The sequence below is a fragment of the Sus scrofa genome, chromosome 12 (genome assembly GCF_054392235.1).
Source record: "Sus scrofa isolate SSC_HxYL_T2T_F1_AM1 chromosome 12, Sscrofa_HxYL_maternal_Yorkshire_Landrace_v2.0, whole genome shotgun sequence".
NCBI classification, from domain to species: Eukaryota; Metazoa; Chordata; class Mammalia; order Artiodactyla; family Suidae; genus Sus; species Sus scrofa.
Window position 1 is genome coordinate 43,040,064 of NC_139394.1, and position 27,233 is coordinate 43,067,296.

The 27,233-nt window shown below is 40.1% G+C and overlaps 1 protein-coding gene and 1 long non-coding RNA gene across 42 annotated transcripts in view; one reads left to right on the plus strand and one right to left on the minus strand.

Annotated features, from left to right (window-relative positions):
• Positions 1-27,233, minus strand: part of ACACA (acetyl-CoA carboxylase alpha) — a 293,326-nt gene that overhangs the window by 93,438 nt on the left and 172,655 nt on the right. For 27 of the 41 annotated variants that reach the window (XR_014820333.1, XR_014820332.1, XR_014820339.1 and 24 more), the window contains 10 exon segments: positions 26,159-26,182; positions 23,388-23,531; positions 22,522-22,618; positions 21,504-21,611; positions 16,329-16,385; positions 16,058-16,102; positions 8,840-8,881; positions 7,579-7,794; positions 5,609-5,764; positions 3,100-3,303 (listed from right to left, as the gene is read on the minus strand). Coding sequence is in view for 34 of the 41 variants with exons in the window: in XM_021066236.2 (XP_020921895.1) it covers positions 3,100-3,303; positions 5,609-5,764; positions 7,579-7,794; positions 8,840-8,881; positions 16,058-16,102; positions 16,329-16,385; positions 21,504-21,611; positions 22,522-22,618; positions 23,388-23,531; positions 26,159-26,182 (1,093 nt within the window). In the remaining 7 variants the exon portion in view is untranslated. 41 annotated transcript variants of the gene reach the window in all.
• Positions 338-6,726, plus strand: LOC146398234 (uncharacterized). The gene is made up of 2 exons (XR_014821364.1): positions 338-5,329; positions 5,501-6,726. It is a non-coding gene; the product is annotated as an uncharacterized LOC146398234 (long non-coding RNA).

Genomic DNA, 27,233 nt, shown 5'->3' on the forward strand with positions numbered 1-27,233 from the left:
TATGAAATTCCAGGACAGGCAAAACTACTCTGTAATAATGGGAAGCAGATCAGCGGGTGCCTGTGGCTGGGGATGGTGCCATTTTACCTTTGACTGAAAAGAAGAACAAGAGAGCTTTTGAAGGAGTCAAGTGTTCTCTACCATTGACGGTGGTTATGCAAGTGTATACAATTTCAGAATGAACTGTACACATGAGTACTTTTTGATATGTATGCTGTATCTCAATAAAGATGATTTCAAAATGTCTACTTCCCTCTTCCACTACACATTGGAAATTAACTTATGCAGTGGAGTATTCAAACCTCCCCAATAATGACTGCCCGACATCAGTGGGTTTCTTCTTTTTTTTTTTTTTTTTTTTTTTTTTTTGGCTTTTTAGGGCCACACCGCAACTTTTGGAAGTTCCTAAGCTAGGGGTCGAATCAGAGCTGTAGCCATTGGCCTACACCACAGCCACAGCAACCCACAGCAATGTGGGAACTGAGCCGCATCTGCGACCTGTACCACCATTCGGGGCAACACAGGATCCTTAACCCACTGAGCGAGGCCAGGGATCAAACCGGCATCCTCATGGTTACTAGTCAGATTTGTTTACACTGCACCACAACAGGAATTCCCTTCCACATCAGTGTTTGTTACAACTAACAGCACAAAGACGACATAAGAAAAATAAAACAGAAAGGAAACGCAAGCCAGTTAACCTTGCTCTTTGTTGGCAGAAAGAATAAAAAATTATTCTGGAGCAAGATGCTGATAGCAATGGATAGAACTGGAAAGCCTCTGAATGGTCACTTATCTATGTGATCTACATTAATTCCATTTTCTACTATAATGGCCATAGGAATTTTAAAAATTGGTAAAGGGTATGTACACATTTTATATATCACACACCTTTCACCAGAGGTCATCAAAAGGGCTTCTCTTGGAAAAAATCTCTGACCTCACACAGTCTGCTCCTTTAAGACCATGTACTTATTTTATGATGGCACAAACCATAATCATATAATGGAGAAACGAATTACCTGGCTTCTTCCAACATGATGTAAATTTCTGGAGAAAAGTGATCACTTTTTATCTTTGTATCCATACTGCTTGATACACTATATGTGGTCAATAAGTGTGAAATCAATGAACAAATGAATGAATGATACATATGCTTCTACATTGTTTTAAATTCATATAACAACCCACTAGAGCAAAGAAAGGGCAAAAAAAAAAATTGGCAATAAGCCTCAAGTAGGCTTAGAGATGCCAGAACAGAGTCAGGAGCCATTCTCTTTGTGGGCTCCTTTGTCCATCTATGGGCTCCCGAGGGCACATGTGGCAGTGGCTGCTGAATCCCAACTCAAGAACCTGAGGGAGACTTTCAGGGCTTCCTAAATATGCAGAGTCCATGGCAAGAGGGGTGTTCCCTCAGGCTAAAGGCAGCTCATTCACTCTTTCAGATACTTATTCAGTGCTTATTTTGTGCCAGGCCCAGGACTAAACCCTGATGGAAGGCATCTGCGTCCTTCATGCCCCTGTGTCACCGCTAGCCAGCATGTGGGAAATCTAAGAGCTTTCTAATAAAAGAAAAGAGAAAAAAAAAAAGGTAGTTATGAAGAACAAACATATTTATCAAAAACGTTAAAAATCTCAAGTGGCCATCTTATTTTTCACAAGAATAGACCTGCCTTGAAGCCACTGTAGAAGTTAATTAAAAACATCCCTGCCCATGGAAAGCTTTGACTGAAAATGTCTTTAAGGTTGTCCTGAAAAACATCAAATGCAGCAAAAATTATTGAATTCTCTTTCCCTTGCTCACCCCTTGCACTCCTGTATGCACTTTCTCTCTGTTTTAACTGTTCACTTCTCACAGGATAGATTTCTCTGGCCATCTAACTGGGAATCAAAGCACAAGCTGAAAGGTCACTCTGACAATGGTCCAAACCCAGAATTTAAAAATCCACCTTCAAAATACTGGCAAAACTGTCTTTTCCTACTGCTGTTTCCAGATTTAAAAGGACATAGATAAAAACAAGAGACTCATAATCCTATCACGCAGTGTATAGAACAGGCTGAAACCTCGGTGTACACATACTAGAGCAAGTTCATCCTTTAGTGAGAAGTAAGGCACTTCCCAAGTTCAGGCCAGAAAACTAAAATTAATATCTCAGTTCTTAAAAAAAATGTGAGCAATGGTGAGCCAACTTAAATCCAGTAGAAACTAAGGTGGCAAAATAGACTAAAAGGGAATTCTCTGTTATCAAAAAGTCACTTTCCATTTCCACATTCTCAGTTTTTCTATCTGAAAAATGGGTTAAAGTTTGCTACTGTGCTCCTCACAGATATACGATACTATCAACTCTTTGAAGGGAAGATAATGTATGTAAATGGAATAAAGAGTAAATAAGGAGCTCCTGCCGTGGCGCAGTGGGTTGCAAATCTGATTGCAGAAGCTCAGGTCGCTGCAGAGGTGTGGGTTTGATGTCGGCCTGGTGCAGCGGGTTAAAGGATCCAGCATTGCGACAACTGTGGCGTAGGTCACACCAATGACTCAGATTCACTCCCTGGCCCAGGATCTTCCATAAGCCATGGGTGCAGCCATAACATTTTTTTTAAAAAGGTAAATAAAATAAAGGCACTACTTGATGTTGCTCAAGATATTATTATATTACGTTGAAATTTTCCTTCTTTCAGATATTTCACATTCAACGATTCTCCTTTCCTTAGTTGCCAATAAGTGGTCTAACTAGGCCGAAAATAGAAGCAAGGACAAATCAGATCAGAAAAGACAAGATTGCTCGAGTAGTCCAATGCCCTCTAAAAAAGAGCGCTAAGCTGCACAATTACCTCTGGAGTCAGGGTCACGTGGCACCTTTAGGGCTCACCATTATGTGACCAAAGGTTGGAGGTTTCACAGCATCCCTGATAAGGACAGAGGCATATCTTATGAGGCAAATGAAGTGTTTCAAATTTGTACAACCATTTAAGCTGATAGAGGCCAGCCCCACTAGGTCAAATGATGGGGTTTGTGGGTTTGGGTCTGCCGTGACAAGGATAAGTGGCTTCTCTGTAGGACCGAATCAAAACTTTGAGGGGCCTGCTTGGCTACTGTACCTGTGCTGTCCTGGAGTCAGTCACTTCCTTGTACAGGCTGATATCCAAGTAATAGCCAGACTCGTTTGTCAGGAAGAGGCGGATGGGAATTGCTTTCCCAGTTGGTGTCAGGCGAATGTTGATTTTCAGTTCTGCCTGGAGGACGCGTAATTTCCACAGCCGGCTTCCATAGCGCATTACCATGCTCCGCACAGATTCCTCAATCTGACACAGACACATCACCAAGCACAAAACTTAAATACCTTGTAACCAGGACCTGTTTCAGGTCTGCCCGTCTTTGGGAAGGGAAGAGTGGGAAAAGATGCTGGTTTCTAGAGATGTGTACTCCATGTCTTCCTCCCCAAAAAGCACTTTCTCCCCAACCCTACTCTTGCTTAGAACAAGTCAGGGACCATTTGATGCTGGCCTGGCATTTGAGTGGTTTTCTTCGGCTCACAACACCCACATCCGTGCAACTCCCTTCCCCTTTCCCAATTATATTCATATTCTATGTCAAAGATCTGCAATATCTAAAATTACAAGCCATGGGATTTAAGAGAAAGCCCCAAATAAGAATAAAATCTCAAGTTAAACAGCTATTAAGCAGCATTTATATGCATGGTAACTATGTTTCATTGCACTTACAGGACCTTAAATCAACATAGCAATTACCACCGTGAGCTTTTTTTTCCATACAATTTTATTAAACTTTATAATATATGCCTCTTGGTAAATTGCACAAATTAAAGAAAGGCAATTTGTAGGTGGTGCTAGAATGTTCTCTCTAAACAGAGCTCTGAAGCATGGTCATTGCCAGGTCCAGCTGGGACTTAAGTAGATGGAGCAGATGTTCCCTAGCTGCTCTAAGCTTTATACCAAGGCAGCTTAGTTCTCCTGGTTTGCAGGGTTTGGCAAGTTACTTTAACCAAACGGCCTTAGGTATGATTTTTCCTTATTAGCATACCAAATTAAAAAATAAAAAAAAAAATTTTTTTTTCCCATTATGGCTATAGGCAGCTAGGAATACTATTCAAAATTAATCTTTTCTTTACAAAAGTATCTCTCTAAAATGCTTCCTCCATTTCTTAGAAAATCTAAAAACAAACAAAAATTTCATACCACCTTTCTTTTTGTAGCTCTTCAGAAGCACATGCCCCCTCCCTCCTGTAATTTGCTTCTGTTCCAAAAAATTTTAGGTTAAAATTACTCTCTATTCCCACACTAGTGGGTTAACCAAGTGATATCTAGCTATTCTTTTCTCAAGGGAACAAAAGTCAACAATGCTAAATACAGGAAATTGACTGCTATCTATAATTGGAAAGACCTGAGCCAGGGTATGTGGGCGTTTGGAATAGAAACAGAAAGGCTGACAGCAAAAATTTATGGAGAAATGGTAAGTCATAACTATAAGTATATATAGTTATATATATAGTGTCCAGTCCAGCTTTTAAGTCTTCTAGCTTCATTAGTCCCAGAATATTTAGGAGAACCTTTACTTAAACTAGATGATGAGACTTCATGAAACTCAATGAAGAGTCCTGTCCTTGGCTTGACAGTCAATAATTTGGAGTCTTGAAGAAAAAAAGTAGAAAATGATTTCTCAGGTCTTAGATACTAAGTTCAAAAAGCACAAGTCCATGCCTACAAGTGATCTTGAGAAAGGGATATACTGGCTCTTTTTCAAATTCCCCAGTACTGTGATAGAAAGGGGTTAGAGGGAGCAGGAGCAGAACAGCCTCTCTCTATTACCCCTGGGATAAAAGGTCAAGTACTGAATATCACCTTGTTTTCTTCCCTTAAATGATATGGAATGCATTTTAAAACAGAGCTTCAGGGAAGAAAACATACATAACATATGCGGAATTCCATATCAACTGAATTCCCTGTGGAAAAATACTAAAGAGAAGAGGTTAGACACTTTGGGGAGGTATATTACCTCCCTAAGGCCACCAGTTAACACTTAGCAAAAAGAGGCCAGTAATTTTGCCAAAATTCTCAATAATAACAAAGTTAGTTATGCCAAATGAGAAATCCCAGGGAATTAAATAAAATAGGATGGCTATCATGGCAAAATAACTTAAGAACAGGTTATCAACAGAAGAAGAGGAAGAGGCTTGGTATTTTTGTATTGCATATACGTGACCAGCAGGATACCATCACACCACCTTCGGTTTTAAGGTCTGCTTTCAATGGTTATATCAAATTTTCGACACCATCCCTGAAACCCGGTCCTACAAGCTTTTATGGCTGAGTAGTATTCCACTGTATATATGTACCACATCTTTTATATCCATTCATCTGTCAATGGACATTTAGGTTGTTTCTATGTCTTGGCTATCATCAACAGTGTTGCTATGAACATAGGGGTGCATATATCTTAAAAGATATATCTTTAAAGATATATCTTTAAAGATCTTTAAAGATCTTTAAAGATCAAGGGTTCAACCAGCTGACCAAGTATAAATAAACATGACTGAATCGCTCTGCCTATGTTGGTGAGTGCTGGGAGAGCAGCTAAGGAGAAATGTACCTTTGATGGGTCCATGATGACTGTAGGCACAAAGTTTAGGAAGATGTGGTTGCAGTCGGTCCGGACATTTGTATTGTTAAAAGCGACTTCCAACTCATCCATAGCTTCTAGGAGCAGCCGTTCCCCTTCATTCTGTAGATACTCAAAGGAGGCTTCCTACACAGGAAGAAAATCACCACCAACATTGATGTTTTAATTTTTTATTTTTTAGCCACACCCGTGGCATGAGAAAGTTCCCAGGCCGGGGATCAAACTTGCACCACAGCTGCAACCAGAGCTACAGTGGTAACAACACTGGATCCTTAACCCGCTGAGCCACCAGGGGATTCCTAATGTGTTTTAAAAGAGACTCTAAAGAAACAGCTGTCATAAGGACATAAGCAGTAGTTATGCCATGAGTCACAAGGCACCTGCTGCAGGTGTTATCTACCTTTCTTCCTAGGGTCTACCCAGTGACCACAGGCAGCAGGGGCAGGCAAGGGTCACATAAAGAGTTTCTGCCAGCCCCTCCTCCTGCTTCTCATGTGCCATTTCCTTACAGTGGGTGGAGAAGCTAGGCATAGCCTAGAGCTGCAACCCCACTGTTACATCTCACACATGTCAGACAGAGCAGTTGAGAAAGGAAGTCTGCTTAGAAAGGAAAAGTTGAAGAAAGGTTATGGCTATGGGATGCAGTGATAACTAACACAACAGCAAGCACCTTGCTATGTAAAGAAAACACCCCCTTCTGTCACATTTACCATGGGGTCACCTCTAACTTTTCTCCTTATCTTCTGTCATCAGCTAACGCTCTTCGTGATTTTTCTGTTAGCATGCCTTTCCTTTTCTCAAGTGAGCACTATCATGCTTCCATTACCAAGAAAAAGCAAATGAATAGGGGGGAAAGCCCTTTACTACATGGCATATTTACTTCTGAGAGAGAAATGGCTCTGATTTCTGCTGGTTATTGGGAGAGTAGGGTAAAAGGGAACAGGAGCCTTGATTCAAAAAATGAAAAACTTAATTTCTTTTTTTTTTGTCTTTCCTAGGTTGGTACCCTCGGGATATGGAGGTTCCCGGCTAGGGGTCTAATCAGAGCTGTAGACACTGGCCTACACCAGAGCCACAGCAACATGGGATCCAAGCCGCATCTGCAACCTACACCACAGCTCACGACAACACTGGATCCTTAACCCACTTAGCAAGGCCAGGGATCGAACCCGCAACCTCATGGTTCCTAGTCAGATTCGTTAACCACTGAGCCACGACGGTAACGCCTTGATTTTTTTTTTTTTAAATTGTAGTTAATTTCTGCTGTACAGTAAAATGATTCAGTTATACATACATATACACTCTTTTTTTTCTAATTCTTTTCCATTATGGTGTCCATAGGACACCGACTATTCCCTGTGCTATACAGTAGGACCTTATTGTTTATCCGGTCTATATACAATAGCTTACATCTGCTAACCCCAACCTCCCACTCCATCCCTCCCCTAATCCCCTTCCCCTTGGCAACCACGAGTCTGTTCTCTGTAAGTCTGTTTCTGTTTCATAGATAGGTTCCTTTGTGCCATATTTTAGATTCCACATCTAAATGATATCATATGGTAATTGTCTTTCTCTTTCTGACTTACTTCACTTAGTATGAAAATCTCTATGTCCATCCATGTTACTGTGAATGACATTGTTTCATGCCTTTTTATGGCTGAGTAGTATTCCACTGTATATATGTACCACATCTTTTATATCCATTCATCTGTCAAGGGACATTTAGGTTGTTTCTGTGTCTTGGCTATCATCAACAGTGTTGCTATGAACATATGGGTGCATATATCTTTTTGACTTGTGGCTTTGTCTGGATATATGTCCAGGAGTGGGACTGCTGGATCATACAGTAACTCTATCCTTAGAGGAAAACCTGTTTTAACCATGCCTGTTTCTTGGTCCCTTTTCTCAGGGATAACTTTCCATTAAAGTACAGCACCCACCTTGGTGACCAGATCAGAATGTCTGATGATTGCACGAACAAAGAACCTGTAGTCTGTCACTTCTGTGCCCACTTCCACCTTGGCTGCCCCAAGGTACAGGTGCATCTTGTGATTAGCACATGGGATGGCAGTGAGGTCAAAATTTCTCATCCGGTTCAGCTCTAACTGGAAAGCTAGGGCAGGCTCCAGGTGACGATAGATACGATCTTCCTCAAACTGAACAGAGGAATTGGAGGGAAAAACCACTCACAGGAGGCAGTTACAGAATTATATTATGAAAGTGTATGTAGAAGAGATGCTTAAAAATAGAAACAGAAGCCTATGATGTGCTAATGAGCCAAAAAAAGGAGTTACATACAAGGAAAATGCTATAGTTCACATAAGATTAGGCACTAAAGTACCTATTTACTTCACAAACTTTCATCATGTATGCTTTTTTACTAGAAATGCTCCCCATTAAAAACAAAAAACATCAAATTCCCTCAGAACTCCTAGAGCATTTAAAGCCTTCATAATTCATTTATTACAATTAACCAGACTACTCCATAGTAATATCTATTTCACATACCAGTATTTTGGTTTTACCCAACTAGTCTAAAATGCTTTCGAGCAAGACCCACATCTCATACTCTTATCATTTCTGTCAGAGTAAAAAGGACACATTAAATACTTGGAAAACAAACATCATACAATTAAAAAAAATAGAAATACTTGGCTTTGCAATATTCTATATTCATACATATGTAAGTATTTATACATCTTTTTTAAGAAGTTGTATTTATACCTACTGAATGTTTTGCTGAAACCAGGCATGTTTAGAATACACACCAATTGCATGAATGGAGAGAGCCAAAAACATGAGCAGGTAGTAGGAAGAAACTGGTCTGAAATTCTGTATTTTCAAAGTGAAGACAAATACACCTAAACAAGACCTGAGGATAAATGAACTGCCAGGTGACAAGAATAATCCTACTAAATATGCAGTCCTTTAATATTACATCATTGGGGTTATCCTCAGGCATAGGGATGATTTTGGAAGTTACTGCCTTCTTGGGGTAGGTGAATATATTTGATTGCTTCTAAAACCAAACTCTTGCAGAAGGGAGCCTTCTTTAATTCTAAGACACATGTTAGGCACAGGGAAGCATAAGTTCAGTTAGAGAAGGGAGAATGGCAAGAAGAACATATGGCAAAGATAAGCCACTCTTGGGCTTTTAAGCAAAAAACAAAAGATTAAAAAACAGGGGAAGTCAATCCTTACCTTATCCCTTGCTCGGAATGTGAAAAATTTAGGGAATTCTCTCTGCGTTAAAGAAAGGGAAAACGTGTCAGTCCTTCATAGATATGGCTCTTTGGGGATAAACACACAGCACAGAAGCAGTCAAGCATCTAGAAGACAGTTTCCTAGAAAACATGCTCCTTACCTAAGCTTAGCCTGGGGAATATGAACGGTCCTCTGGGTAACCGTCACTTTGATCCCACTTAGAAATGTGAACATCACCACACCATTAGCCTAACTTTAGTAGCTACCCTTCCCCAGGGGGAAAAAAAATAGTATTTTTTTCATCTCCCAAGTGAAAAAAGTCTTCTTGGGGGTTGCTCTTGGCAGGATCTGGCCAATAAGACCAATACACCCTTATGCTGCAGCACTACGGTAGTAGTTACTGGACTGATTTCCCAAGGTTCTCCTTAAGGAACTCTTAAAATGTAAACTAGCCAGACGGCATAGAATCCCCAAACAATGTTTTTTTTTGTTTGTTTTTGTTTTTTTCCCCCACATTCACGCTCAAGTCAATAATTTCAAAGGTTTAAACAATTACATTTTGAGACCAAAAAAAAAAAAAAAAGTAGGAGATGTTACTTTGGTCGCTACCCCTATACGTGATAGGAAAGAATGGGGTGGAACTGGTGAACTTATAATCATTAGGTCTTCCTGCTCTTTTGCAGGGCATTACACAAGAAAGCAACCAATTTACTAGAACCTTATTAATTAACAAAGATGAATTCAATTAGCAGAGTCCATTAGTTTCTGAAATTTAACTTATTAACACCAAATACCCCTGTTTCTCGGATGGGAAGCTCCACTGGCAATGTTGGAATCAAGTCATTACTATCTGTCTCTATAGGAGGTTTCATTAGGCATCTTCTTCATTATGAGCGCAATGTAATCAACCACTTATTGGTACAAGGCAGAGAGATCAAGACTAGCTGCCTTAAATACCCCTCAATGAACTTCAGGAACCATGAAGGAAACATGAACTGAAAGCCCTCTTTCTAGGTGGCAGGTGCTCTTGTTCGCTGTCCCACTGAATGCTCTTAACAACCTCTCCAGGTAAGTAGAGTGACCCCATTTCACAGCTCAGGAACCCTCAGTCAAGTGATGCCCAGGATTGCAGAGCCACAAGGGACTTTGGGTCTCTCAAATGCCACAGTCCAGGACCTTTCATCTCTACCACTCTACCTCTGGAGTGTAGGGCGTTAAACACCTTTCTATTCTTGTTAAAATCCAAATTCCTTACTTAGAGGACTTCTCTTCAAAGAAACCAAATAGAAAAAAAAGAAAACAAAAAGAAATGCAGACTTTAAAGAAAAAAGGAAAAAAAAAAAAAAGTGAAACTCATGGTTCTCAAATTTACTGAGAATTTCTTGAATACCTTCCACAGATCCTATGCCTCACCTTAACTATGGCTTGCACAGTTAATAAATCGTTTTATATTTCCTTAGCATTTTAACTGCAAAACGGCATTTAACAGGCTTCTAGGAGCTTGTTTAGCAAGGCTGGGAAACCACTTGTCCAGGCTTGGGTCTTTAGAAGCGGGTTTTACACCACGCTGATCTTTTACTGATGATCTAATTCCCCTGAATGACAGTGAAGAGCATGGGGATGATTTCAAGGTTAAGTAGGAAGATGCCACGTTCGGCTGTCAGTAGATTTCATGCTCAGGGCTTTATACAGTCTAGTTTTGGTTTTATTCTTGAGAAGTATGGTTTTCAGAGCATTAGCTATAAAGTAACACAAGTTAAAAAAGGATAACAAAATCTTTCCACAAAATTTTCTGACAGAAAAGTCAAGGAAAGCAATAATATAGTCTTTTAAGTGTGTACTCTTCTATTCTGCCATAACTTTAATTAATTAACCAATTAGTTAACTAAAATAGTTACTTGTATACCCTTTATTCAAGTGTGTACAACTGCAGGGATAAAATGATTTTCCTTCAAAAAATAACAATGGTAAAGTGCTTTCCTTACCACTAACCTAATTAGTAACTAGAATGCACAAAAAACAAGTAAGTGAATGGAAATATCTTTACTAGAAATAATGAAAGAGACAAAAATTCTTGGCAGAGGTGGGCAAAGACCACTAATCAGAAAAATCAGTTTCATTAAGGTTAGCTAAGAAGAGGCATTATGAGAGGACAAAAAAGCAAATGTTTTTAACTTTTGAGTAAATTTTTCCGCTCCATATAGTAAAGTCCTCAATTTAAGCATGAACCATTCAGAACGGAATATGGAAAGAACTTCCTGGCTATAGGAAAGCAGGATTAATGAGCCATCCTTCTGAAGATATGGAAATCTGAGGACTTTTATAGAAAGTCACTTCTTTGGGCACTCAAAATTCACAGAAACATAGGAAACCCAGAAAAAAAAAAGAAATCCAAAAGTCTGACCTTATAGTTTTATTTTTATTATTTTTATTTTTGCTTTTTAGGGCCGAACCCACGGCACATGAAGGGTCCCAGGCTAGGGGTCAAATCAGAGCTACATCTGCCCGCCCACATCACAGCCACAGCAGTGCCAGATCTGAGCCTTGTCTTTGACCTACACCACAGCTCACAGCAATGATGGATCCTTAACCAGCTGAGTGAGGCCAAGGATGGAACCCACAACCTCATGGTTCCTAGTCGGATTCATTTCAGCTGCACCACGACGGGAACTCCCGATGTTACAGTTTTAGAAAATTCCTTCATCCTACCACATCCTCATACAGCCAATTTTTCCACTAACGGCAGTCATGCTTATTCCATCACTAATGTAATTGCTTTCCAGGCATTCTACCAGTGTTATGGGCAAATATCATAATTGAATGTACACAAAGAAAAAAACCCTCTTAGTGTTCTGGTTCCAAAAAACAAAAGAATGCAACATTTCTCAGGAAGAAATTATACCCCTGCTGTGTTCTAATCAGCCAACCATCATCAAGACAATCAAAATAATTTGCCTAAATTAGCCAATCAAGACACCCTGCAAATCAGAGAATGTGAAAACCTGCAACAGAAAACATCATAGCTGATTATGATACTAATAATCGTGTTAAAAACCTAATGAGATGAAGAAATTGGAAGCTTGCTGGTGCAATTCTCTTTTACCTCAACACGCTGAGAACTAATTATATAGACTGTAATTAAAACAAAAACTCAAACCAAACCTTCTGAAAAACTAACAGTTGATCCACTAGCAAAGAGAACTACCAATTTTTTTCTAGCTTTATTGAGATATAATTGATATATCAATTTTTCAAAAGAAATGAACTACTAACCATGATAACTTTGATAGTGGGCTCTTCTTTCAGCACAAAAATATATAAAACATTTAATTTTAAAATAGGAGTCACTCTCATAAAATCAGCAAAACTACAATTATCTCCTAGGTAATTTATAGCAGATTTTTTTTTTTTTTTTTTTTTTTTTTTTGGTCTTTTTGTCTTTTTGCTATTTCTTGGGCCGCTCCCGCGGCATATGGAGGTTCCCAGGCTAGGGGTCGAATCAGAGCTGCAGCCACCGGCCTACGCCAGAGCCACAGCAATGCGGGATCCGAGCCGCGTCTGCAACCTACACCACAGCTCACGGCAATGCTGGATTGTTAACCCACTGAGCAAGGGCAGGGACCGAACCCGAAACCTCATGGTTCCTAGTCGGATTTGTTAACCACTGCGCCACGACGGGAACTCCTATAGCAGAATTTTAAAAAAATCTCATGCAATCTTACAAAAGGGGGGAAAAAAGGAAAGTTGTAGATGCAAAACTGATTTAGACTTTCATCATGGCTTTTGGACCTAATGCTTTTGTTTAGGTGCAAAGGGGAAGAAATCCAGAAAGTGTGCATTTTAGTATCTTTAACAAAACTTTGCTGAAAATGCTATGGAAAGCTTCAAAAAGTATAATGCTTATATTCCAATTAAAGAGCACTTTCTGCTGCACTTTTTGGAATTCTAGATCTGAAATGTGAGTAAAATGAATGACTTAATACTACATAAAACTGGAGAACTGGAATTCCCATTGTGGCACAGCATAAACAAATCAGACTAATATCCATGAGGATGTGGGTTCAATCTCTGGCCTCACTCAGTGGGTCAGGGATCTGTGTTGCCATGAGGTGTGGTGTAGGTCAAAGATGCGGCTCAGATCCCGAGTTGCTGTGGCTGTGGTGTAGGCCGGCAGCTACAGCTCTAATTCCACCCCTAACCTAGGAATCTCCATGTGACTCGGGTATGGCCCTAAAAAGCAAAAAACAAACATACGAACCAACAAAACCTAGAGATATAACTGCAGAAATTCAAAGAGCCTGTTCTTTTCGTTTGAGGCTTCAGGTTTTTTTTTTTTTTTTTTTAATCTCCTAGGTAATTTATAGCAGATTTTTCTTCTTTTTAAATATGAAGAGGATATTTACAAGGATAGACTTGTTTTTCCTCAAACTTTCTGTTTAAATATCAAAGTTAAGCAGTTATTCAAGTCCCATCATGGGTATATTAGATTTAATTAGATCGTTATGGAAACCTACTCAACACCAGGCCTCTGTAATGCTGATGACCACTGCCTGCTCAGAAGAAAGGTCTCCAGGTTGAGCCAAAAGGCTTAGGCAGCAACTGACATCCTAGTGGACAGCTCTCCAGGGACTGTATGATTAAACAATGAGGTTTTGGAAATAATCACAGCCTCCACTGGCATCTGAATAAACCCCAAACAATATTCACACTCTCTAGGAAGCTCCACTCTGCCTGGCCCTCGTTTGCCTTGTTCTGGTTCCGAAGTGGTCCGAGAGACGAAGGCTATGTAATTCCACCCCAGCCAACGCTATTCTTGAACCACACTTGGTAACCTTCCTCCTCTCCTTGCCCCCTCCTATGTGCCTTCTCTCTTCTACTCAATAACACAGGGATTTCACAGTGTGGAACGGGGAGGCTGCATACATCACAGTGGATTACCAAGAAGCCAGAGAGATCAAGGGATTCATCTCTAACACTCCCAGAAAGCTTCCTCTTTTTCACACTACACTAACTATGGGGCAAGCACACATCAGATGACATGACAGAGGCTAAGCATGCTTCAAGCTACCTCCAGCAGAGGAACTCAGAATAGCACCATGACAGTGAGCCCTGGATTTGCACAACTCCTGCCAAGCCGTCCTGGCTACTGCAGATCCTGGCCAGAGTTGAGTAAGAATTGCCCTTGCCCCCTGCGTAACCACCGTTCGGTTCTTGGGGACCTAACATAAAAGCACCCCAAATTCTCTGCCATCCAATTCATCAAAGCAAATCCAGTCCACACCGAAACCTTAATGTTCTCTATGTCCTAAAGCAACATTTCTTCATGACAAATTGAGGCACTTGGTAATTTAACTGATTTCCCATTTGATGCCACTATACACAGAAACTGGACAGGGATTCCCAGGGAAGACCCCCTGTTGGGCTCACTTCCTAGCAGATTTTGCTTATACATGTCCCTCTTCAACCTAAATCCAGAAATATTAGGAGAGCAGGAAGGAAAAAATCTTTTAAAGCTGTAGACACATTCTAGAACAGGATATAGATTCAGACAAGAAAGTACCAAAAACAAAAACCAAACAAAAACCCAATGTCTGTGAAAATTAATTAATTGCTTTGGCTTTTTAAAAATTTTAGTAGAGAGTTTTAATTTATCATAGAATGCTTATTATAGAAAACTAGTTAGTGTGCTATAGACATAAAGACTCTGTCTGAACTACCAGGAAAAAGGAAAACAATTTTACAAATTCAGTACTACTCCCCAGAATAATATATGATTCCAAAGTCATTGAGAAAAGAAAAATCACATTAACACTTAAGAACCTAGCCCAATACTCTCCCCAAATACAGGGCCCTGGCTCTGAAACGTCTCTACCCGAGTTCTGATCAGCAACTTCCAGCCCTAGTATTTATTCATGGGCTCCCATACTCTACCCCCAAGTATCAATTTTATTCTCTAAGCTCCTGATTTTTCTTCCTAAAGCCCCAGGGTTCTCTTTAAGCTCCTCATACTTCTCCACTGCCTCCAGTCTCCTATCTACAGTTATTGATTGATATATATCTGCACTCTGCTTGATTTCCTGACATCAATAACAGAGGGGAGTTGTGCGGCCCACAACATTTCCTAAAGCATTTCAGAAAATCCTAGCTAAAGAGGCTGCAGGCTAAGCTCTTTTGTTTCTCTATAGACTAGACCAACAAGGTGAACTATGAGAAGGAAAGCAAAATGTCAAGTGCTAGAGACCTAATAAACAAAAGGGCAATAAACACAATCATGCAGATCCTTGAGTTTCGGAAGTCCTTTCCAGAATCCCAAACATTCTCTTCAGAAGCACAAGTGACCAGGGCTTGAAAACTGACTTAATTACCTTAATTGCTAAAATGAAACAAAATAAAACATGCTCATCAGAAAAGCTCAGACCTCTTAATGTCCTTTGGAATCTTACTTCATCATATTAGGATCAATTTTTAAAGAAAATATTTTGACTCCAGCTGTTTTAGAGAATGACATCCTGACTGCAAAGTGAATTTTTGGCCTTACTGCTCTGGTGCAACCCCCACACTGGGCATGATCACACATGTCTATAACCACCATTCAGACACCAGACAATTGACTTCATTCTCTTTCTGAAAGTTTTTCAATAAAATTTTCAATCCCATAAATATTAATAGTTAATTTCAGTTAAATGGGAGAATAAGCAACGTAATACTTAATTTTTATTTATTTCCTCCTCCTAGAATTAACATAAAGACAAAAACACCAACTTGGGCTCTGTTAAGGCATTTTAAATAATAAATGACTGTTCTTCAGAATTGAGAATTCTCAATAATAGAACATGAGTCTATCTTTGGTAGAAGCCAAGACCCCAAGTACAATTGGCAGTCCTTGATTATTGATTCACTGTGTGCACAGAAAAAATTACTACTTAGCGCCTGCTTTTACCTTATTCATCTGGATAAATGCATATGCTCATTCTTAACTATTTCTCAGAGATATACTGAGAATTCATTACAGGGTAAAAAAGGGTAAAAAAAAAAAAAACAAACTTTAGTTTGAACAGTCTAGAGAAGAACTGAATATTCATTACAACACTTTCTCCAAGTAGAGGAGCCAAACGTTAGTCCAGCCCTTCTAAATAATGAGTAGCTAAATGACCCAAAATAATCAGTAGCTAAAAGAATAGTAAGTAATCTTCCATCATTGTTCCTTATACTTACATGAAATCTCTGATCCACTTCATAGTTGACCTGTTTTCTGAAATCCTTTCAAATAAAAGACAGAAAGGAAGGAAAGACAGAAGTGGAAAATTAGTAATAAAATTAGAAACAAATTGAGTAAAAGGTGATGAGTTAAACTACTTTTCTTGATTAAATTTATAGTAAAATGGTAAAATTCTACAAGTAAGCAAATAATTCCATTTTTCACTTGTTAAAGTCCAAGCAGAAGCATAGGAACTATTAAGGAGGTACACAATTCACATGCCAATACCTTTTGTGCAACCAGGAAAGTAAGGCGCCGGATCCCATGCTCAACCAGCGTAGCTTTCTGCAAATAAAGATGCAAAAATAGAACACAGATGAGATCTCCATTCATCCTAAATTTCAGCCGATTCAGTACTGAGAAGGCTGTGATTGGGCGAAGAATCTGGATATCTATATCTTGACTCAGTGCCTTCAAACTTGCAAATAAACAAACCTCAACCTGGCTCCTGGGAATGAGTCTTATAGAATAGGATTCATACATTGATCTAGACAAAACTGAAAGAGAAAGGGTCATATGAAGTCACCTAAATTCTCTAAGGACTGACAGATATCAAGGTAGACCTTAACACAATTTCTGCTTATAGCAATCCCACTGATGGGAATGTATTTAAATGTGAAAATCAGTATGATACAGAAGCTACATGAAATCATTTCAATCAGGTAGAGGAAGAAGAAATTTCAAAAAAACCCAGAAAATTCAATTCCTAAACCAGTATTTAAATTATAGACATCGGGAGTTCCCGTCGTGGCGCAGTGGTTAACGAATCTGGCTAGGAGGTTGTGAGTTCAATCCCTGGCCTTGCTCAGTGGGTTAAGGATCTGGCGTTGCCGTGAGCTGTGGTGAAGGTCACAGACCGAGTTGCTGTGGCTCTGGTGTAGGCTGGCGGCTACAGCTCCAATTTGACCCCTAGCCTGGAAACCTCCACATGCTGCAGGTGCGGCCCTAGAAAATTTAAAAAAAAGAAGAAGTAGTAGTCAATGGAGACCAGCAGTTTCAAGACAGCCACTCACATAAGTCTTGGGCCTTTGAATCTAAGCCTTTCTCTATCCTGTACTGCTCACTCATCTCAAAAGGCAGAGACAAAGAAACAGATTAATGAACTAAGTAAAAGATATGCTCTTAAAGGTCTCTAAGGGGGGCTACATGGCAGTAAGGAAGAAAGCAATCCCAGTTATCGAATGGCTGGGAAAAATACATGAAGAACACAATAGAAAAAAAGAGATGGACCTTCACGACCTACATCCAGACTTTAACTTGATCACATTCTTTGCTTAACTTTAACCAAGAGATATATTCATAAGCCAATTCTTCACTTTCTTGCATATTTTAAAAATCAAAAGGACTTCCCTTTATAAACAAGCACATCCCTGGGCCATTTCCTCTTATTTTTCCATTTTCACTATGGCAATGCTTAGTAACAAAATTAATTAACAGCATAAGCAAAAGATAATTGGAAAAATTAACTTCCTAATAAAATATTCCCAGGTCAATTATAAATAAATTTTTGGTTTAACTACATTTGAAAATGATTGGTACCGACATCATACCCACTAGAGTAAATAACCAGGTACTGACACTAAAATAAGAAAAGAAAGGAAGGAGGGGAGGGAGGGAGGAAGGATGAAAGAGATGGGGTGTGGCAGTGGTGGGACTCTGTTTCTCTCTGTGTGACAAGGAACAGAAACATTTCTTCTGACACCAACAAAGAATTCCACTACAGCCAAGTCCTTCAAAGACAAGCACCAATAGCTATGTTCCGGCAAGGGAAGAAAATAACTTTAATAATGCCATGATTTAAAATCAAAATTGTTATTGCTTTAAAAATTCCACAAGTGGCTGACAATAACAGCAGAGCAACAGGATTCTGATTACATTGTAATAATGCGGGTCTCACAGCAAGTCCACAGCTATTACCCAGCGATTAGGCGTCAGCACCTGGAGAAACTCCATTTACACTGACTGCTTCAATCTCCTCCACAAGTCATTTACAAATATATGATCCTAATTTCTATGAGAGAAAAAAAGACATGCTGGGACTAGATTATTTGGACAATTTGGATCAACCTATTTGATAGTTTAATGTGTGCTTTAAAAAAAAAAAAAAAAACTTTTTCTAAACTGCTAGGAGCATGATCATGAAGTGAAAAACAAAACTAGTTATCACTTCAGCTTTTAAAATTGCTTTTCCTTCCTTTTCATATTTTTTTCAAAACAAGTAGTTGAAAATGCCTAATATTCTTAGATCAGCCCAGTACCTGATGCAGTGAATAGCTTCTCCAGGCTTGGAATGTCAGCATAGCCCACCCTTCCCCTACTGAGAAGCCAAAGGCAAAGGCTCTGGATTTCTCTGTGCCTCAGTTTACAAGTCCAGTAAAGGAAAAGGGTAACTTCTTATCAATGAATGTTACAAATATAAACAGTGAAAATGAAGACACTGCTTCTTTATTTTTTATTTTTATTTTTTTGTCTTTTTAGGGCTGCTCTGCGGCACATGGAGGTTCCTAGGCTAGGGGTCGAATCGGAGCTGTAGCTGCCAGTATACGCCAGAGCCACAGCAACTCGAGCTCTTTAACCCACTGAGCGAGGCCAGAGATCGAACCCGAACCCTCATGGTTACTAGTCAGGTTCGTTAACCACTGAGCCACGATGGGAACTCCAACACTGCCTCTTTAAATCTATGCGATACTATATAACACTTAGATCTGAGGGTAATAAAAAGCCTCAAGTTGAGGTCAAAACAAATATGAGCAATGCGTGTCTCAAAACCTGGGAAGAAGTGTCAGAGATAACTCCATCAAGCAACAGCATGAGCAGCTGTGTGTGACATTAGGACTCTTCCATGCAAGGTCACCTTGGTCACTGGTCTCAGGTTAATTTTGTGTGGTCACGCACCAGTCAAGGGCAAGAAGGAAGGTAAATTTCTCTTCTAAAGAAAAATTCTCAGGCATGACCCCTACTTTCACTTTTCTAGAAGTACCTTTCCTCACTACAGTCCCACGGTCAGTTCACATGTTAGGAAAGCATCATGGGAAAAATGCTAAAACACACATTAAGCACAAAATTACCATCTTCTTTGGTGTGTGTCTTTTAGGGCCATACCCATGGCATATATGAGTTCCCAGGCTAGGGTCAAATCAGAGCTGCAGCTGCCAGCCACAGTCACAGCAACTCGGGATCCGAACCACGTCTGCTATGTACACCACAGCTTATTGCAACACCAAATCCTTTACCCACTGAGCCAGGGATCAAACCCACAGCCTCATGAGTATTAGTCAGCTTTGTTTCGCTGAGCCACGACTCCTAAAATTACCATCTTTGCCTGGGTATACACCATCAGCATTGTACGATGTCAATGCCTATGGAACTAATTGTTTATACTGCTGAATTAAAAATTTTAAAATCTACTGAGTTCTTTATGACATTATGGGCTAGGTGCTTTCCATTCAAAGAATACACATAGGTCTTGCCATTAAGAGCAACTGAGGAGGGTACTTTGACATCTATCATGTATCACAATGAAATGTAACTGCAGATTATCATTTTGAACATGCCTAACCAGTTGCCCTAGATAGACTATTCACTAAAGCACCTAGATCTGTGCCCCTAGAACTGGCATCAAAGCCTTAAATTCGGGTTTTTGCTCTATCATCTTACAAGGTGGTGATTAAGGGGCCTTAATCTCTCTGAGCTTGAGCTTTTCTTCACCTGGACAAGTGGAATAATTCCTGACTGATCTAAACCCATGGAATTGTGGTAAGGTGCAAATAAAAAAAAAAAAAAAACTTACACAGAAGGTCTCTATACATGATATTATCATTGCTAATAAAGTTCTGCTGACCAATTAGAAATTCAAGGGAAATACATTTTAGTTAGGGCAAGTTGGAGAGGTCCTCATGAAAGAGGGAAAATTTGAGGCAGTTTTTTTTTTTTTTTTTTTTGCTGCACCTGAGACATGTACAAATTCCTGGGGCAGGGATTGAACCTGCACCACTGTGGTGACAACACCAGATCCTTAACCTGCTATACCACAAGAGAACTGCGATAGTTCTTAAAACAAGGAGGATTTAGAAACAAAGGAGGAAGGAAGAGAGGGAGGGAGGCAGAGAAGAAGGAAAGAAAGAGGAAAAGATTCCGGGTGAGGAGCAGTGGAAGAGATCAAGCACACAAGGCAGATGAGACAAAGACGTAAGTCTCTTCATGGAACAGCAAAGGCTAGATTGTTAGCCTTCATTAACAGGCTGATACTGACTGTCAAGCAAGGAGGGATCCTGAGCTTAGGGAATCTCTGCTGAGGGGGAGAATAACTTGGCAAGGGAGCATTTGTGGACATTTAACTGTTCGGTAGTCAGCAGAACGGAAACTACCTGGAGGGAAAGGGAGATCACACACAAGTAAACCTGTTGCAGGGTCTCAGGTGTGAAGGTGAGGAAGGGTCTAAACTAGCGAGGTGGTAGTGGGAATTAAAAAACCAAAAGAAGGGGGAAGGAGGGATAGGATAACGGAAGAGCAAAGCGAAGGAAGAAGCCAATGATTTCTGAATGACTGGGGACAAAGGGTTTGGTTACCTGGGTTTTTTTTTGTTTTTGTTTAGTTTTAGGAGGAGAATGGGAGGAATCAGAAGAGGTGAGGTAAATGATAGGGATTTAGGTTTAAACTATGGAGTTTGGTGTCAACGCAAGATATCCAAGTGACATGAAACTGAAAGGAGGATGGGTGGATACTTTCAGGGCTGGGAGGGAAGGACAAAGAAGGGGCCTGAGGGCAGTCTGGGGCTTAACATGTGGAGTTAAGCCACCGGAGGAAATTCAACAGGTGACTGGGAGCTCAAGACTGGAGCTCTGGAAAAGATTTAGGAACACAACTTCTCTTCCTGCTAAAATATATGAGGTCCATATTTCTTGACGCAGGCACTTTTTTTGGGAGGGGAGCGGATCGGAGGGATGGACTAGGGGTTTGGGACTGGCATATGCACATTGAGGTATATGGAACGATTGGCCAATGGAGACCTGCTATACAGCACAGAGAACTCTACCCGGTATTCTGTGTCTGGGATCATCTATGTGGGAAAAGAATCTGAGAGAGAACGGATATGTGTATATGTATGACGGGTCACTTTGTTGTACAGCAAAAATTATCACAGCCTTGTAAATTAACTATACCTCAATAAAACTTAAAAATAAATTAATAAATAAATAGCCTTACATGGTTAAAAAAAAAAAAAAAGATAGGTATTTATTCCATTAAATCATTTTGGAATTTTCCCTCATAGGCAGAACTATGCAAAAGACATAGCCATTATTAGTGATAGGCCTTCTAAGTGGCAATTGATAAAAGGAGGGAGGTGATACACAGCCAGCAGGAGAGGGACCATCACCAGTTTCCACCCAATTGAGGACTTACATTTTGCTGGGTAAACTCTCGGAACATAGCTGCCAGCCTGTCGTCCTCAATGTCACAGTCAGTTTTGATAGCCACATTCAGAATGTGAATTGGTTCATCCCTGGGGACCTGTAACCCAAGACCACACGACAAGGAGATTAGGAGGCTGGCTAAGTCAGAGGCAGAGAGAAGTTAGAGTACTTGGTAGGATACCTAAAAAGACGTGTGCCCCACAGAACACTGGTTTGCCCACTAGTATGAATAAGCAAATTGAAACCACTGCCCAAGACCCACAGTGGGGACTAAATAAAGACATTAACTTTAAAAGATAAAGCAGCAAAGGTATTAGCTAGAGGTGGCCTCACATCTTGACCTGATGTGAACTTGAAGAGCACTGTGTCTCAACTTTTTCCGCCAATAAAATGGGAATGAAACTATTTGCAACACCCCTTCACAGAAGGTAAAGAAAAAGGAGTAAAAGAAGCCATCTGAACGTATTCTCACACAGTGTATTTCCTAACAATTTTATCAAACAGGAAGTATCCAACCACCTGACAAAATAACCTGGTGGGAAAAAAATGGGATGCTTTGTTAACTGAGAAATGAAAAGGGAAAGGAGGGATTTAATAAAAGGACAAAGTTTTAAACATGTCTATTTTTTCCTGCTATTTGAAGTCCACCATTCCCTGAAGACTATGACAGAGCCACTCTGCAAATATGCAAGCCGTCACTGAGTAAGGATTAAAGCAACAGAAGCTCAAGTCTTTCAAACTACATTCAGAGAGGCAGAGGCAGCTGTAATGGATATACCAAGCTCATTCTACAGCACAGATTCCATGATTAATACAGCTGTTTTTACTTTCAGGTTAGAATTTATATTCCACCTTTTCCAAAAATACTTTGAGGAGACATATAAAATTAAGTAATATAAAGCAGGGTAAAAAGACGAATTCTTCCCTGCAATGTTCCACAATCAGAAAGGGAGTATAAAGCCCTGTATCAAAAGAAGCAAAGCCATCTCCCCAAGGGGACACTATACCTTGTCTTCGTCGTACAGAGACGTGTGACCTGCCTCGGGGAATGTGGGGCTTTGGGGTGGGGAATCACAGAAGCAGCCCATCACTTCATCAAAGATCCTGAAAAATACCAGAGAAATGCCCACCATGAAAACCCAAGTGACAGGAAATGAACGCTGCCATTGCCAGCTCTGTCTAAGAAAATAGTCTACCCTGCCCTGTGTGCCCCATGGCGAGCTGAATAGAATCACCAGTGGCTAGAGGTGACATGCAAAATTTCACCAAGTGGCAGAAATTAGGAGGATGGATTGTTTAAACTTTAATAAACCATATATATTTTTTCTTTTTAAAGAAGAATGATCTGAAGCTTTTTTATTTTGTTTTGTTTTGTTTCTGTATGTAAGATATGAGCACTGCTGTCATCATCGGTCTTAAAGTCACAGAAAGAGCCTGGGATGAGAGCGGTGACAGACCAATGTAATTACCCCTCCCCCTAGGGTAATGCATCAGTATACATCAACAGAGAGATGCTGAATGCATTTAATCAAAAGATGTATCGTCTCTGGTGGGGCTCACTCTAGTGTTGTGTTTAATTTCTCCTGACATTTCACTCATCACAGAGCAGACAGCTTCTTCTGTTAGCTACTAAGGAAAAGATGGTTTTTGTTTGTTTCTTTTTTTTCTGACCAGGCTCATATAACAAGTGGAGGCTTGTCGAGTGTGCACAAGAGGTGGAAAGGCCAGGACAGAGACCTCTCCGAGGGCGTATACAGCCAGGGCTGCATCTCCTTAACTGCCTCATGGCTAATCTGGGGACCTCTATTCATTTGGCAGAAATCTGAGATGCCCAAGCCTCCCCTTGTAGAGATGCAGCTCCACGGTGCCTCACCTGACAAAATCTTCAAAAGTCCGGAAAGAGACCATTCCGCCCATCCGCTGACACGGTGGAGTGAATGCGTTGTCCAACAGCACGTCGCTGACACTGGCTACATGAGTCATGCCATAGTGGTTGAGGTTGGAGGAGAAGGACATTCTAAATGGTAATTCAATCAAGTGCATTAGACAAGGAGGGTAGGAGCAAGGACTGGGAGAGTAACAATAGGGAGAAGGAGTTGGGAGGAAACTGAGTAGGGTCAGGGTGCAGAGCAGATTTGGTTTTTTTTTTTAACCCACTATGGATAAGGCTTTCTTGCGAGATTCACATTAACCCCTGCATTGAATTTCCCCTCCACACAAATAGTATTTTTTTACCATCCCCCAAATTACGCCAAATAAAAATCTAAAGACTGTCAGGAAAAACACGGTGGTTTTTAATACATGACATCATGACATGTCTAATGAATGACAAGCACATAGGGGTTAAAAACCATCCTGCATCTTCCCCTTCCCTAAAACCTTCCCTCTTTTAAAAGGATGTAAGCAAGCCAAGCTGAGTTGTAACTAGGCAACACTCAAGGCACTTTTTTTCTCTAGGAATTGTAATATATTAAGTATAGATTGAGTATTCACAGATAGAGATATGCATGTACAACAACTCATGGGAATGGTTTAGTAAATCATTATTAAAAAAAACATGATTCATCATAAAGAAACAAGTCAGTCTATAAAAGGAACTTTACTGTAGTATTTGCTTTTTCCTTTAATGGGCTGATGGGGAGCGTAGTTATAAGGATTAAAGCTTCTCCCTTTTTGAAAGAGAGACAGTTTTGCAAAATTTCCTTTTTTATATTTAAATACTTCTATACCAAAGTAAACATATCTTCATTAAAAACTCTTAATTAATCCCAGCAAGATACAAGAGGGCAGAGCATGGGTCTCAAGGTATATGTGTAAGTGTGACACACCGGTGTAAATGGAGATGCTCAAAGAGAACTGACTTGTTCAACCTAAAAACATAATGAATCTGGATATTCCTTGACGCACCTCAGCCGTATGGACTGATAAATACTACAGTGACGTGTCTGTGAATGGCCAGTCAATCCAGACAGCCTGTCAGGCAGGACCAGGCTAAAGGATGCCGCCAGGACTTGCCGGACACGGTACTGACATACTGATCTGGAGCAAGACAGTGGCACCTGAGGTTTGGGGAGCTGCTCAAAACTCTCCTTGAAGTGCGCCACTGGCAGCGTCTCAGGGGGCGAAGAGATCTGGATACACACTGTACTCAATTACTGCCAATAGTCATGATAAAAGGCAGTGGAATTTTTTACAGAATGGGAGTGCCGCTCACACAGGTTGTAGAGACGGACACTTCAGGTTTTCATTCCTTTGGTGAATGACGACTATGAAAAAGTACTTAATCTGCTGATAGGACCAGGCACTAGAAAGGCAGAGTGGGAGAGGAAACCATTGATACCATGAATGAAACAGACAAACGAAACACACGTCAAGCAAGTCCTACACATGGTGCTCACTAGAAACTGGGATTCAGAGTTCTATGAACTCAGAAACACTATCATCCTCTTTTCCAGGATCACCAAGTATATTTAGTAAAGGAGCAAGTTTGTGAGGCATTGTATCTTTTCTATCTGCCTGGCATTAGACAGGAAAGGTAAGCCAGGTAACTCTTAAAGGGAACTCCCTCTGAATAAGCTAACAGGCTATGTTTGTGGGAAACATGGGGTTAGAAATCTTTTTCACTCAAATGAACCCCATGGGAAATATCCACATTTCAGTACCCGCCTCCCCTCCCAACTGCTAATGCTCTTGAGCCAGGTCAGTTAAAGGCAGGCAGGAAGGAAGCAAGCCCACTCTCCAAGAGCAGAGGAGAGGACCAAACAAAAGCACTCCCTTTGCTCTCCCCATCCAAACTAGATTCTAAAAGCTAGAACCAGTTGTGATTACTTAATATTTAAAGGGAGTAGGACAAAATAAACATAAGTCTATAAATATTTCAATGTCATCTACAAAGAGGTCAGCACCAACTTGTCACGGCTTTAGCATTTTGTGGAATCCAATCAGAGCAGCTATCCTCTCAAACTTGCATTGTGTTGCCTTGCTTGGCTCAGGAGCAGAAGAAACTCAAAATACTACAGTATCACTTGTGTTACATTGGTCTGGAAATATCTTCACACATCAAAACTTCATATACACTTTTCCAATGTTAATCTTACTAAAAGTCTGAAATAAAATGACTTGCAAAATCATTCATCATACCTCTTCAACACTTTATAAAACAGCTAACAAACTGATAAAACATGAGATCAGCTATTTCTGCATTTGCATTCCTCTAACAGAGGAAGCAAATTAGAGTAACTAAAAATTGAAAAAAATTATCAACAATTTGCCAGCGTCGGAGTAACCATAGGAGTTTCTCCTCGGCAAGCTCCAAATGAGACAGAGAACTTAGGAAAAGAAGATGTTTACAGCAAAGCTGAAAATCAGGCAGATGATTCCCTGATCATATACAGCTGGATGGGAGCTATTCCATATGAGGCTTTTCAATTGCTTTTTGAACGGCCGAAGAAAAGCTGAAGACATGTTTTCCAAACGGAAAGAATAATTGAGAATGTCCAAAGGGGAGCTCAGGACTCCCTAACAGAAGATAACATAATATCTTGTCAGGTGTAGTTATTTTTTCTCTGATTTCACTAAGTTACAGGAAAAAAAGGTGGTTTTAATTGGAAAAAACAACAACAACAACAACTAAATGTACGGTACCTGTTTAGCGTGGGGATGTTCCCTCTGTAATTAAACAACCACAGTTAGTTACTGATAGGTTAGTGAGAGCCATAATAAAAGAATTGTCAGAGCAGATACAGACCAGTCGTGAGGAGCCCCCGTTTGGCAGCTCTGGCATTCAGCAGACATAATTAAGTGCTCATTACCCTCCAACCCCCGGGTGCCTCCAAAGAGGCATGCCTCCTGACCTACCTCCCCACAGCAGCTGTGGATGAAAAAATGCATTTACCATGGATTTTTTTTTTTATAACTCTATTACAAAAAAATAATGCAGAGTAAGGATAAAACACAGGCTCATGAAAATTAACAAGCTATATGATATGGTATATTATCTTATGCTTCGACATGAAATATAAGTCTTGACAAGATTCTTAGAGAATCTTCTTACTGGTTCCTATTTTACTGAAAATGCAATAAGGAGGATCAGAGAAGTTTACTCCACAGCCCTTCTCACCTTAACTGCTTTTCCAAGACATGTGATGAACGTACAAACTTTCCTCTAAAGAAAAGAAGCAGGAATATGGGTTCCTAGTTACCTTTCGAATTCTCTTTCGCCCTCAACAGACTGGGCTGAGGTGGGGGTGGGGTAGGACAGGAGGGTACTCTCTGCTATAGGAGCTTCAAAGAACTGAAAATCATGCAGGAAATGTGATGATTAATGATTCTATGACTAGAGTGGTATAAATTGTTAAAAATTAAAATTTTTTTTAAATTAAGTGAATTTAGGGTAATAACGGCTTTTTTAAATTGCTATAAGTTCAAAGACTGTAGCTCTTCCATAAATAAAACCTTACCTAAATTTGGCTAACCCTAGAACTTTCTGATAAAGAATGTTTTCAAATCGTGAAAGAAAGACTAAGGTAAGAGTGGAAACTGCGAAGCAAGTCTCCTGCATTCTCTCTGGTCTTTGCCACCAATGTGGGGTTTTTCTTCCCCTTTAATTTGACGTCAGTCATTTCCTCAATTGGAAAAAAAACAAATAAAACCTCTTATTTTCAATGCTAAAAGGGAAAAGATATACTTACCACCCACAATTTAGAAGTCCTGTAAGGGG